The sequence below is a fragment of the Mizuhopecten yessoensis genome, unplaced genomic scaffold (genome assembly GCF_002113885.1).
Source record: "Mizuhopecten yessoensis strain PY_sf001 unplaced genomic scaffold, ASM211388v2 scaffold9651, whole genome shotgun sequence".
In the NCBI taxonomy this organism is placed as follows: Eukaryota; Metazoa; Mollusca; class Bivalvia; order Pectinida; family Pectinidae; genus Mizuhopecten; species Mizuhopecten yessoensis.
This window is the reverse complement of record NW_018408154.1, coordinates 145991-160940: the sequence shown is the minus strand read 5'-3', so window position 1 is coordinate 160940 and position 14950 is coordinate 145991. Positions and strand designations below refer to the sequence as shown.

General features: G+C 38.7%; 1 protein-coding gene across 1 annotated transcript; it reads right to left on the bottom strand.

Moving 5' to 3' along the window:
• Window positions 1–11261, bottom strand: LOC110458564 (NFATC2-interacting protein-like). The gene is made up of 8 exons (XM_021510320.1): window positions 11174–11261; window positions 8961–9213; window positions 8540–8654; window positions 8035–8181; window positions 6906–7062; window positions 6495–6639; window positions 2085–2218; window positions 1–1245 (listed from the first exon to the last, which is right to left on the bottom strand). The coding sequence occupies exons 2-8, from the start codon at window positions 9193–9195 to the stop codon at window positions 1081–1083; spliced, it is 1098 nt and encodes a 365-aa protein (XP_021365995.1). The 5' UTR covers window positions 9196–9213; window positions 11174–11261; the 3' UTR covers window positions 1–1080.
• Window positions 11262–14950: the final 3689 nt, after the last annotated feature.

Here is a 14950-nt window from a genome sequence, read left to right as displayed (position 1 = left end):
TCTAGTCGCATAGACATCACATCCCTTCATTGGGCACAAAACTCTAAACGTGCCACAACATTTTCTGTAGATGGTAACGTTAGTAATACATGTACAATGTATATAGTAAAAGTGACAAAGATCTTACCGTACCACAACATTTTCTGTAGATGGTAACGTTAGCAATACATGTACAATGTATGTATAGTAAAAGTGACAAAGATCTTACCGTGCCACAACATTTTCTGTAGATGGTAATGTTAGCAATACATGTACAATGTATGTATAGTAAAAGTGACAAAGATCTTACCGTGCCACAATATTTACATTGGTAATTCATTAGTAACAAATAGCAGTGAAAGTAATTTGTGCATAGGGACTGACAACTGTCATTAATTATACCATGTTTGGTATATACGATAAATGTGAGTTATGGTATATTGTCAGTCAGAAGTAAAGACTTCAGATTAAAACTGTCCTCTTTCGTAGCAGGTAGTAATATTTTTTGGAACAAGATCTCTAAATTAAATATGAATGTCAATGTTTTTGGCAGTCTAGTGTGGCTGAAGAAGTAGAATGTAAGATTATTTACAGGGACAACTCAGTAGTAACACAATAGGTCAGGTATTTTGCCATGCTGCCGGAGTAGTGTTCATAGAATATGTAGCGGAAAGTTTACAGTAGTGTGAACACATTGTAATATACCCCTTTATACACATAAGATAAGTATACACTTGTTACTAGTTTTTTTTATCAAATCAGCTGATTTCATATAACTTTGTATGTTCATTTGCCAAACTTCCACCATTCAAATTCAAGACCCAAAGAGCCCATGATCAGTCATGGGTACGGTTTCCTCTGTGAAAACCACTCCTTTTACACAACCACAGGCACCATTTAGATTGAACACTCCTTCACAAATTGTCAACAATGGAGTAACACATTGTTACAGGATGAAAACAATGAGCCTTCAATAAGCTGTCTGTTCAGCTGAGGTAGTCACGGTGGCTGTTTGAGAAGTTATAACACGAATGAGGCAATCCTGGGTGTCCCTGTATTAGTCTATAGCTTCAAGAAAATGTCTTTTTGACTCATTTAATATCACATCACTTGGATCAGATCTAACGTGTAGCCGTCCTCTATTTCTAAGTTATCTGCTGAGTCTCTTAAGTCAACACTTTCACCATCAAACATAAGTCTTAAATTTGAAGGATCTTTGCCGGTTTTTGTTGCATATTGATGAATCAGCCCATCCAAAGGTGATGTCTTAAATAAAAAAGAGAAATAAAAATGTTACAAGATAAGAAGCAAGAGGCCCATGGGCACCTGAGTTCTGATGTATTTATACAGAGAGTTGATTTTTGTTTTTAAAACATGGACAGAAATATTATTCAAAGTGACAAAAAAACAATAAAATCACCTTATTCAATATCTAGCGTACAGATTTAAGACTGAAAAGTATTTGAAACTAGCACCTCTGATTCTAAAAAAAGCCTACAGCCCTTGGGGGTAGGGCTGGCTCAAAATTTCAAATCATCAACATGTAATATCCAAAGTACCCCAGGGTCATGAAATTCACAATTTTGGTAAAGCACCTTAAGAACATTCCATCTTTGAAGAGTATTTTATTTTACCATATCTGGGTATTGAGAAGAAGATTTTTGAAATTTTAGTCAATTTGACCCTTTTTGGCCCCGCCCCTCAGGCCCCTGGGGGCTGGGGACCATATAATTCACAATTTTGGCTGACTTTTGGCCATGGAGGTTTCTGCAAAATTTCATTGAAATTGGTTCAGGGGTTTCGGAGAAGAAGTTGAAAATGTAAATTGTTTACGGACAGACGACGCATGATGGAGGACGGACAAAAGGCGATCGCAATAGGTCACTTGAGACTTTGTCTCAGGTGACCTAATAAACCTACTGTAAATACTGCCATTCTGAAGACTCAACTTTAGACTAATGCTGCTCTGTATTAGGAAGGGCAACTTAAGTTTCAACACCAAGAAGGATTTTTTTATGAGAATCAATTTCCAATAGGCCATATATAATTGGATAGGGATCTAGAGTTTCCACAGATACTTTTGACCTTTACATCTTGACACTGACCTTGTCCAGCTTGAACTCCATTTTGTGGCGGTCGTTTCTGATCTGTATATAAAGTGTGATACGGTTAATGTCGTCCAGACTGTCATTGAAGTCTGTCGCAGGTGCCGTCCACTCTTCTCTGTTGATGTGACAGTCTGAAAAACAAATACCACACATATTCAGTCTGGAATACGATGTTGGTCGACGTCATCAGCCAGGACCTCTTATCACTGGTGACTTAAAATCCTGGCAAAGGTACAGCATCATTAGTTAAAAGAGTACTGGAAATTACATACAACACACACATAAGATATTCAGCTCCTTTGAACTCTTACAAACAAAGAATAATAATTTGATATATATGAAAAGTCCGATTGATTTGACATCACATGTCATCAGTTGTACACCAAAACTATAGGGTAGCTTGAACACGGTATTTTCAAACTGCTATTGTAGTCCAGGGAAACTTTTGTCACGAGACCCAAGTTCTGCATTTGGCAGAGAGCATCGTGATGTTACAATTGAAAGGCCATCCTAAAGAAAATATTAGCTTTAAGTTTCTTAAAATAGTAACACAGAGTCATTATCATCAACTTCCATGTTATTATGGTTTAATCAATGAGACAGAATAAAATGGTGTCATCTTGTATATGCCTTCTTTGCTTTCATCGAATATCGGTACATAGCAAACCATAAATAGAAATTACATTTGTGGAGAAAAATTTATGCTGGTTGAATATGGATTTTACCAGTGAAGGGTAAAATATCTAGAATCAAGTTTCTCGGTATACATTATGGTTCAAATGGGTTTTCATTTTATTATTTATAATTTAATCTTGCTTGTAACATGCATTTTCATTGGCTTCTGGGATTGTCTTTAGCAGAGATCATTTAACTTACCTATAATGTCTGCCGTTTTTAACTCCAGACTTCTGGGCATGTCTTCAGCAGAGATCAATTAACTTACCTATAATGTCTGACGTTGTTAACTCCAGACTTCTGGGCGTGTTTTCAGCAGAGATCAATTAACTTACCTATAATGTCTGCTGTTGTTAACTCTAGACGTCTGGGCATGTCTTCAGCAGAGATAATTTAACTTACCTATAATTTCAGGGGTTGTTAACTCCAGACTTCTGGGCGTGTTTTCAGCAGAGATCAAGTAACTTACCTATAATGTCTGCTTTTGTTAACTCTAGACGTCTGGGCATGACTTCAGCAGAGATAATTTAACTTAACTATAATTTCAGGGGTTGTTAACTACAGACTTCTGGGCTTGTCTCCAGCAGATATCATTTAACTTACCTATAATGTCAGCGGTTGTTTACTGCAGACTTCTGGATGTGTCTTCAGCAGAGATCATTAAAGTTACCTATAATGTCTGCTGTTGTTAACTCTAGACGTCTGGGCGTGTCTTCAGCAGAGATCATTTAACTTACCTATAACTTACCTATAATTTCAGGGGTTGTTAACTCCAGACTTCTGGGCTTGTCTCCAGTAGATATCATTTAACTTACCTATAATGTCAGCGGTCGTTAACCGTCTTCAACAGAGATAATTTAACTTACCTATAATGTCTGATGTTGTTAACTCTAGACGTCTGGGCGTGTTTTCAACAGAGATAATTTAACTTACCTATAATGTATGCTGTTGTTAACCCCAGACGTCTGGGCGAGATCATTTAACTTACCTATAATGTCTGCCGTTTTTAACTCCAGACTTCGGGGCATGTCTTCAGCAGAGATCAATTAACTTACCTATAATGTCTGCTGTTGTTAACCCCAGACGTCTGGGCGAGATCATTTAACTTACCTATAATGTCTGCCGTTTTTAACTCCAGACGTCTGGGCATGTCTTCAGCAGAGATAATTTAACTTACCTCTAATGTCTGCTGTTGTTAACTCTAGACGTCTGGGCATGTCTTCAGCAGAGATCAATTAACTTACCTATAATGTCTGCTGTTGTTAACCCCAGACGTCTTGGCGTGTCTTCAACAGAGATAATTTAACTTACCCTATAATGTCTGACGTTGTTAACTCCAGACTTCTGGCCGTGTTTTCAGCAGAGATAATTTAACTTACCTATAATGTCAGCGGTCGTTAACCGTCTTCAACAGAGATAATTTAACTTACCTATAATGTCTGACGTTGTTAACTACAGACTTCTGGGCGTGTTTTCAGCAGAGATAATTTAACTTACCTATAATTTCAGGGGTTGTTAACTCCAGACTTCTGGGCTTGTCTCCAGGAGATATCATTTAACTTACCTATAATGTCAGCGGTCGTTAACCGTCTTCAACAGAGATAATTTAACTTACCTCTAATGTCTGCCGTTGTTAACTCTAGACGTCTGGGCGTGTCTTCAACAGAGATCATTTAACTTACCTATAATGTCTGCTGTTGTTAACCCCAGACGTCTGTGCGTGTCTTCAACAGAGATAATTTAACTTACCTATAACGTCTGACGTTGTTAAATCCAGACTTCTGGGCGTGTCTTCAGCAGAGATAATTTAACTTACCTATAATGTCTGATGTTGTTAACTCTAGACGTCTGGGCGTGTTTTCAACAGAGATAATTTAACTTACCTATAATGTCAGCGGTCGTTAACCGTCTTCAACAGAGATAATTTAACTTACCTATAATGTATGCTGTTGTTAACCCCAGACGTCTGGGCGAGATCATTTAACTTACCTATAATGTCTGCCGTTTTTAACTCCAGACGTCTGGGCATGTCTTCAGCAGAGATAATTTAACTTACCTATAATGTCTGATGTTGTTAACTCTAGACGTCTGGGCGTGTTTTCAACAGAGATAATTTAACTTACCTATAATGTCTGATGTTGTTAACTCTAGACGTCTGGGCGTGTCTTCAGCAGACATCATTTAACTTACCTATAATGTCTGCTGTGTTAACCCCAGACTTCTGGGTGTCTCCAGCAGAGATCATTTAACTTACCTATAATGTCTGCCGTTTTTAACTCCAGACGTCTGGGCATGTCTTCAGCAGAGATAATTTAACTTACCTATAATGTCTGACGTTGTTAACTACAGACTTCTGGGCGTGTTTTCAGCAGAGATAATTTAACTTACCTATAATGTCAGCCGTCGTTAACCCCAGACTTCTGGGCGTGTCTTCAGCAGAGATCATTTCCCTTACCTCTAATGTCTGCTGTTGTTAACTCTAGACGTAATGTCTGCCGTTTTTAACTCCAGACTTCGGGGCATGTCTTCAGCAGAGATCAATTAACTTACCTATAATGTCTGCTGTTGTTAACTCTAGACGTCTGGGCATGTCTTCAACAGAGATAATTTAACTTACCTATAATGTCTGACGTTGTTAACTCCAGACTTCTGGGCGTGTTTTCAGCAGAGATAATTTAACTTACCTATAATGTCTGCCGTCGTTAACCCCAGACTTCTGGGCGTGTCTTCAGCAGAGATCATTTAACTTACCTATAATGTCTGCTGTTGTTAACCCCAGACGTCTGGGTGTCTCCAGCAGAGATCATTTAACTTACCTATAATGTCTGCTGTTGTTAACCCCAGACGTCTGGGTGTCTCCAGCAGAGATCATTTAACTTACCTATAATGTCTGCTGTTGTTAACCCCAGACGTCTGTGCGTGTCTTCAACAGAGATAATTTAACTTACCTATAATGTCAGCGGTCGTTAACCCCAGACTTCTGGGCATGTCTTCAGCAGAGATCATTTAACTTACCTATAATGTCTGCTGTTGTTAACCCCAGACGTCTGGGTGTCTCCAGCAGAGATCATTGAAGTTACCTATAATGTCTGCCATCGTTAACCCCAGACTTCTGGGCGAGTCTTCAGCAGAGATCATTTAACTTACCTATAATGTCTGCTGTTGTTACCCCCAGACGTCTGGGTGTCTCCAGCAGAGTACATTTTACTTACCTATAATGTCTGCTGTTGTTACCCCCAGACGTCTGGGTGTCTCCAGCAGAGATCATTTAACCTACCTATAATGTCAGCGGTCGTTAACCCCAGACGTCTGGGAGTCTCCAGCAGAGATCATTTAACTTACCTATAATGGCTGCTGTTGTTAACCCCAGACGTCTGGGGGTCTCCAGCAGAGATCATTTAACTTCCCTATAATGTCTGCTGTTGTTACCCCCAGACGTCTGGGTGTCTCCAGCAGAGATCATTTAACTTACCTATAATGTCAGCGGTCGTTAACCCCAGACGTCTGGGTGTCTCCAGCAGAGATCATTTAACTTACCTATAATGTCAGCGGTCGTTAACCCCATACGTCTGGGTGTCTCCAGCAGAGATCATTTAACCTACCTATAATGTCAGCGGTCGTTAACCCCATACGTCTGGGTGTCTCCAGCAGAGACCATTTAACTTACCTATAATGTCAGCGGTCGTTAACCCCAGATGTCTGGGTGTCTCCAGCAGAGATCATTTAACTTACCTATAATGTCTGCTGTCGTTAACCCCAGACTTCTAGGTGTGTCTCCAGGAGAGATTGTCACATCATTATGTATTAATAAAATCTGGCTCTCAGCTACCTCAAGTCTTTGTGATAAGTTTGTCAATATTTGTTTGAAGAAATCATTCTGAAATGATAAAATATCTGTTGAAAACAAAGTAATTTCAAAACAAATCAGTGATTGCAACATCACTTTTTACGTCGGTGTGACATGCACTATTTTTGTTTAACATGTGACAATTAATCCTCTAGGAAAACTTGTTTCATCAGCACCATCAAAACACATATATGTCCAGTAGGTATAAATTGTAACACATTACAGTAAATTCAGTGGTTGGACAGATATTTATGACGTAATTCAATGACTGATGAAATTTCCAATGCTTCAGTTACCTCCATGACAGGGAGTCTATATGTGTCTGTCCCATGTTTGACCTTGAGCATCAGTACATCATCCTCTGTGTCTGTACAGATCGTAACATCACTGGTGTTAAGCTCACTCTCCGTGGAACGGTTCACATGGAGCTGCGTCTTTGTTTGTGACAGGTTGCTGTAATATATAGAGGATATTTAATGGTGTTTTCAGTAATACCAAATATATTTCACGAGTGTGGCTAATATTTTGATATTTTTCACTCGTGCGCACTCGTGAAAAAAAATTGTTATTACTGAAGACACCATTAAATTTTCTATTTATTGCATTTTTAAAGCATAAAACATGAAAAATGTAATGCATTAAAAAAGGGTAGGAATCAGAAGAATCAGAAGCGTAATAATGAGCGCCATATTCTAATGACGTCACTCTTGACAACAAGCTTGCGCGCCATTTTGAATGGGATACTCAACGCAATTCCGACATTTTTCTACTTTTTTCTTGTATGATTGCTTATAAACACGTTATTAATTGTATATTTATGTAAATACTTAAGTGTGTGTACCAGACATTTACCATAACGACCACTTAATACTTAATATTGGTGATGGGACGGAGTTTATGTCCGCTTCATTACTGAGCAGTTTGTTTATCCAGCAGATAAAAATTAGAAAAAAACCTGGATTGTCTAATATTACACAGTTTCACTACATTTTGGAAAGTTATTACCCCTTGTGCATACCAAATGTTACCTTTTGGCAGCAGACTCTATCCTACTGAGATCAAAGTATTTTCATTTTCTGAATATAAGCACATTTTATTACTACCTACCATTCCAGTGGATTCTTTTCTGGTAGGAACCAAGATGGAGGTCATATTTATAACACCACAATATTTATCGCTATTTTACAACGGAAATTTTACAAATTTAATATAAAGTCAATTTTACACAGCACATATTAACGGATGATCAAGGACTGAAACGTTACACAGTTCACAGACAAGTTAAAATTCGGTAACAGTACTTAATGGTTGGATAAGGAGTTGACTGAAAATTACAACACGTAGCATACAAAAACTGATGCTGGATAAATAAATGAATTTGTGGAATTGAATTCTGATCAAATTGAGTCGATTGCAAAAATTTACCACAGGGCTTCTTTCACAGCCTTAGTCATCCTTGGTTTTCTTCTGGCTTGTTCTGCATGTACCATGGCCCTTGGGGGTGATGGGGGTCCTGGTGGAGGCGAGGGTGATTTCAACGGTACAACAGGGGTTGTTGTGCTAGGGGAAGTGCTGTAAATGGGGGATATTCAGAGTCAATCAGTTACTTTATGTCTCCCATACTTAGTCGTCATTTTATGTCCACCCATACCGTTACTTGCAAGAACAAGTTGATCATCTTTGGTATTATATTTAAAACTTACTTGTACTGAATCAGTTTGATTTTCATTTTTTTCCCATATATAATAATTCATTAATCATGTATTGGTATTCAAGGAATATGGCAATAAGAAAATTGCTCTCAAATCACACCCCTCTTTTATAAATGGACTACAGTGTGAAAAGGTATCGCTCAAATTCATTTATTTTATTTGTTTACACATTTGTCTTAAGAAATTCTTTAACATTGATGTCGGACATACAATATTACCATATCAGATCATCTTCATCAAGAATAAAGAGGTCATCATCCACATGTCGTGTCTGCCTTGTAGATATCTTTCTTTGTTTACAGGACAAAATTGAACCTGTCTCTTCTTCTACATCTGTACATCATAAATATTTTATCATGATTTCACTCTTTTCTACATCTGTATGTCATAAATGTTTGATAATGATTTCACTCTTTTCTACATCTGTAAATCATGAATATTTTATTATGAATTCGCAACAGCTTTTTAGTACTTCCATCTGAATTTAAATATCTTTAATACTGGTAAACTTTGATATTTTGCCCCTCATTGAACATTTCATCTTCTCAGGCTTGAAATTTTAACTGTTTTAAACTTCAACATTAGTTTTGAAATAGAAACCGATTGTCTTTTGGTTATAAACAATAATGAAATCCTTACCTGAACCATTTGAGACTTGATTTGTGATTAATTCATGATTTAGTGGAATTGAACCCGATTTGGAGCTGAAACATTTGTTCACTTGGGTGGAATATATAGCTGTCTCTTGAGCAGTCAAGTCACTGGGAATTTCTGAGTTTTGCAATTTAAGTCTGCTGGCAAGTCCCCGGGGACGCCTGTTTGGGTTTGTTTTCTTCACTGGTGTGTTCTCATCACTACTGTCACTGTCCGACATTGCGGGAGCGACGTGAGACTAAAAATTAGACAACACATACCACATCATCAATCATCAAGATAGGCAAAACTTGCACTTCGCCAGTCAGTATTGCTGTTCCTGAAGAAATGGTAGGACATAAACTTATCTTCATTGTGGGGAAATTCTTTCCAAGTTTTATCATGAATTATGACAGAAATAGTTTGGCATTGGGAGTTGTTTTAATCAATTTAGCCCAAGTAATTCGTCATCACTCATGAGTCTAAGCATCAAGACATTTTCTGCAGATATGTTTTTTCTTTATGAATAATGATAAACTCCTTGAAATAGATTGATGATGCAACATTCTTATTGAAAAAGAAGTTTTGATCAGTCGAGTACAAGTTACGGTACAATTTCATAGAGCACAAAACCAACATCTTGCCAACTCTCCCTATTTTGGAGGGTGACTGGCGATTTTGGACCATTAAATTTAATATTTTCATACAACAAATTTGCTTAATTTAAGTCCAATTTTCAATAAGTTCATCTCAAAGACCAACTCATAAGTTGCCAATTTAGAATTTTCTCCCCTCTGGGTATGTAGCAAAACTGGACAGGGTTGATTGCCAACGACAAGGTATCTCCATTGGTAGAGTGTCCATCTAGATTTTGGAGGGTTCCAGGTTCAAATCCTGGTGTGGTCATTCATTTTCTCTCTTTCCTGTTACATATATACACATCTATTTTATGTTTTCAATTTTGAGCAAGCAGAATATCTCCCATGGCAATTTCAAAAAGTTGGAAAGTACTATGTTCCAAAAGAATTTCCTGAAGCCAACTGACACGGAACTTCTCTGGATCTACTATGTGGCATCAGACCACTGATAATCCTTCCAGTTCCTTGTACATGAATATAATGCATTTCAACTCATAATTTACTATTTAGTTTTGATTCCATGATAAGAATAAACTGAAATTATAAGCTACATATACTTATAAAAAAATGCCACCCCTATACTAATGCTTGTAAACATACGAGAAGGGAGGAAAGCTAACTTCCTTGCACAAAAAACAACACATGTTGATGTACGAAAAAATGCTTAGTACCATTGGAAAGTTAATTTTTCTTTTAAAAACCTCCTATACGCACGTAAAAATGTATTGAATCTCTTTCCGCTAACATGATCTGTTTCCTCCAAAAAACACACCATTTCCAAATAGGGAAGGTTTTTTTTTCGCAGTTATAGAGCCACTTTTTGTATATTCATGAGGTTGATGTCGGCCACATACCGAGACCCATGGTGTGATTGGCTGGCAGCGCAGCCAATTTTTCCTCAAAAATAAACAGCTAAGCAATACTATGTTTTGCCACGAGGCTGACGTCAACCTCATATATATAAGCATAGGGTGGTATTTTACCGAAATTCGATTAAAACCCCTGAAATATGTAAAATTACTCTGACCACCTTAGTTTAGGTCTACATATATACATGTACAGCTGCAACAAATTCTCAGGTCCCTGTGATGTTGACATATTCTGTTATACCAAAAATACCAGTAAACGAATAGGTTAGTTGCTGGCAAACCATAAAGGGTGAAGAGAACTTTGTAGAGACCAAGGTCCCCAGAAAACTTAAAGAACGTTTTTAAAACGAGTTTTTAGAACACTGAATGTTGATAGTAGAAAGTCAAAGAAAGGAAAGGGGAGGGAACTCGGGTAACAATAACAAGTTCTAGAAATTGACAAATAAGTGTTAATTTCTATGTTATCTTTGTTATATGAACATAAACAATAATATACGTAAGTATAAGTTTACATGAATATCAATTTCTTAGATAATTCATTCATAAAATGACGCAATCACGCATAAAACATGACCGGGTCTAAAATAAACTGAGTAATCCAATATCCCAGATTAAGCACCGAGAAAGGGCGCAGTAGAAAGTATATTGTTTTCAGCAGAAACAAATACATCTTTATCGATTCTGACAGACAGGATCATCTTAATTGGCTCACCTTTGTTTTTAAATTCGTTCAGCTCTGACTTTCACTTTACATCGCGCCAATGTGCCCGGTAAATATAACTTACGGGAAAACCATAACAGTCCACAACACAAGTGATTTTGCGGAATCACATAAAGTAACGAAACGAATAAGAAAAACTTATAAAGATATTAATTTTGGACTTCAGCAAGGCATTCGACACTGTCCCTCATGATAAACTACTGCTCAAGATAGCTGCATACGGCATTGATTGAAATATTCATAACTGGCTTTCCTCATTTCTAAGACGAAGCTTTCCTCATTTCTAAGACGAAGACATTCCAAGAGTGTGCACGTAAAATAATCCGGAGAACCCCAGGGAACGGTATTAGGGCCACTCATGTTCTTATATCATATAAACGACTTACCTGACAGAGTATCAACCGAAGTTCGGCAATTTGCCGACAACTGTCTTTTATATCGTCAAATAAAATCGGAAAGTGACCATTACTACAGCAGAATGGGGCATGAAGTTCAATGCGAAAAAGTGCTTCATCATTAGTATACGACAACCCATCTTTACCAATTGAACAACACCATCTTACAACAAGTCAAGCTCCTACTTACAAGTCACAGACGACTTAAGTTATACCCAAAGTAAATAAAAAGGCAAACCCTCTACCCTCGGATTCTTAAGGAGAAACCTGAAACATCGCCCATTAGAGTGCAAAAGAATAGCCTTCATCGCCCTGGTCAGATCCACCCTAGAATATACTTCACTGAGTCGTCTGGGATCCTTATTTAAAAAAATATATAAGCTCATTGGAAATATTTCAGGACTATAGAAGCCAAACAGAAGGTACGTGTGTCACCGCCATGCTCCAAGAGTTGGGTCTACCAACCTTACAGCACATATGCAAGCTAAACCGTTCAATGATGCTAACCAGGGGTATGGCACCGACAATCACCTTGTCAGATTTCTTAATCCCGACCAAAGCTAAACGCCAAATCCGAGCCACTAAATACTCAGACTTTCAGTATACAAATATTGTCGAAAAAAGTGTGACAAGTGTAACTGCTTCATTAGTAAAACTATTGCTAAATCAAACCAATTCAAACATTCTTTCTACGAACTATTCTTGATTGGAACCAGCTTGATGAGAATGTGATACGCGCAGAGACAGTTCGGGGTTTCAAAGACGCTCTCACACATTACTACTAGAGTAACCAGCCTCTCTCCCGAAGAATCATTTACCAGAATTGATCCTTTCTTCGTAGCTCTACAGATACAGATACATAGACCAAACAGGAACATGGGAACAAGACTGGCTTAAATGCTAAAATGAGTGCCTGTATGCATCTTTGGATGCTGCAAATTCACGACATTTCTTGGAACCTTGGGTGCGACTGTCTCCTACCTCTAGGTGTTCATGTGGGACGTCAACTAGTCCATGGGTGATCTGAAACATCATGGTCAGTCGGCTCTTCGCAGGTCTGGTTGCCAAGCTCTCCCATCAGAGTTGTTGTGTCATGCTTGGTAACCGCTCCAAGAGTGTTATCACTGTAGTTGTTTTTTACGAATCTTGCTGCCCTCCGCTGGACCTTCTGAATTTATCTTATTTGTTGTTTGGTGTATGGGTCCCAGACGGTTGCTGGAACCATGTCCGGACCTGTTGCTTTATGGGGATTTAGTCCCTTCAGCAATCTGTGGACCCTCTCTGGTCAATCCTGATGTCTTGCATAGGGGGTGGGGGTACGCATTGGCTAGGGGTGTGTGAAATATCCTCCCTAGTATAGACGGACTGGAACTGCGTGTTCAGGATCTCAGCTTTGGTTGAAGCATCATTGTGTAGCAATCCAGTAGTATGCTTAAGTGGTGCTACCCCGGTGGTGTCCTGTTTGCGGCTCTTCAGGTAAGACCAGAGTCTTTTAGGATTTCCTCGCATGTCACCGCCAATCCATGTATTTGTCGTGTGCATGTCTAACTTCCCGTTGTGTCTCTGCCTGTAATTCCTTGTATCTCTCCCAGTCTCTGGTGTGTTTTGGTCTTTTGGCCCTCTTGTGGGCTCGTTGTTTTCTTCGTGAAAGTCTAGATATATGTCTGTTGGCCAAGGGGTTGGTGCTTTTACTAGACGTCAACTTTGATGGAGTCCTTGTCTGCTCTATCCCATATGTATATTTTCCTGCGTGTTGGTTTACGACGCCGCAATGTTATCATCGTGTCTAGTAAGACAATGTCATGGTCACTTTTACCTAAGGTGGTTAAGCACTTACATCTATCTACGAGTGATGGTTGTGAAGTGAACATCAGGTCGAGTATGTGTTCCTTCCTTGTGTGGAAATCTACCGTCTGGATGAGGGAGAGGTCATCTGCCATGTTAATGATTTGGTCTTTCACATTTGGCGAGAAGGCCATTGGATGTCAGGAAGATTAAAATCTCCACCTAGAATGAACACTGAGCCCTTGCGTTGGTTCCTTACCTCAGTGTTGTCTCTGACTGTAGTGTCCATGTACATATCATCGTGTCTGTTCGGGGGCCTATAGTATGTCGTAACAATCAGGCACCTCTGTTTCGGGAATCCACCTTAATACTCATTAGCTCTGCATCTTTGCTCACATGGATCTCTGATGTAATGAGGTCCTTCTTGGAAGCAATGAGTATCCCACCATGGTCGTCGGTGTCCCGATATCTGCGTTTGACATCATAAGTATCAGGTATAAACTCTGATGAGAACATTGACTGGTTTGTCAGGGTTAGCAGACTCGAGGAGAACTCGAAGAATTACTTTGTTTTTGATGCTTTGGAAGTTGACGAAAAGTATACTGATGTTTTTGTGTGTGTTTGTCTTTCGTGCGTCTCTAGCTTTGTTGTTTGTTTTGGGCTTAGGGGATGATGCTGTCCTTGGGCTATCCAAAAAGTGCCGTGTCGAGTATCGATGACACCAGTGTTGTCAGGGGTCCAGGAGATGAAATGATCCCTATAACACTGAATATGATTTGGTGCATGTCAGTAGAGTGTCATATACTGTGGTGTTATGATTCGGCTTATTGCACGTAGTACAATACCAGGAGACTGATGTATTCCCAAGGTGTTCATATGTTGAACTATCCATACCCATACATAACACATGGAACCACTGGTCACATTCTGCGCAGGCAAGTGCTCTCTGACTCCATTTACACGTCTTGCTACATACACAACAAGGAAACTGTGCTTCTTACGGCCTGGGTTGGTATCCAAACCACTGATGATTAGTAATATGGCACGAACACAGCCTCTGGCGTTATGGTAGGATGTACATACTGGGTACTTTGGTGTGCAATGAAGCCAATAATAAACGAATGTATTGTTAAATGTTTTGCATGGATATATGCAAAGAAGGTAAGTGGTTGGTTAGAGAAGGAAACTTACCATCTGCATGATAAATATGACCACAAGAGGCATGTATTGAAATGATTATATATTGAAGGTCAATGGTTTTGATAATTCTCATTAATGTGCATTGAAGTTTGTTGTCACTACCCGAGTTCTGAATGTGAGGGTGTGACATTACTTGAATTTGACTTAGATTTAGATGATGGGTGTCGTTAATGAAGCAGACGACGCCTACCCTTCCGGAACACCTGGTCTTATTCTCCTTCTATTTTTTCAAGCAAACGAGAAAAAATGCAGAAGAATGATAAGATGGAAAAAGGGTCAATTAACATTAGTTAAACATACAGCGGCTGTAAAAGATAACAATGCTATTTTTGTCATATATCTACTATCGATCTGAGAGTGCTTTTCTTCTCCTTTTGCTCATTGCGTT

Bases quoted from the DNA above. Each gene is read 5' to 3' on its own strand.
- LOC110458564 (XM_021510320.1), bottom strand. From the start codon at position 9,195: ATGTCGGACAGTGACAGTAGTGATGAGAACACACCAGTGAAGAAAACA. The intron at 8,655-8,960 runs GTAAGGATTTCA...TATGATGTACAG, and splicing joins TCAAGTCTCAAATGGTTCAG to ATGTAGAAGAAGAGACAGGT. The intron at 7,063-8,034 runs GTAAATTTTTGC...TATATATTACAG, and splicing joins GCTGTGAAAGAAGCCCTGTG to CAACCTGTCACAAACAAAGA.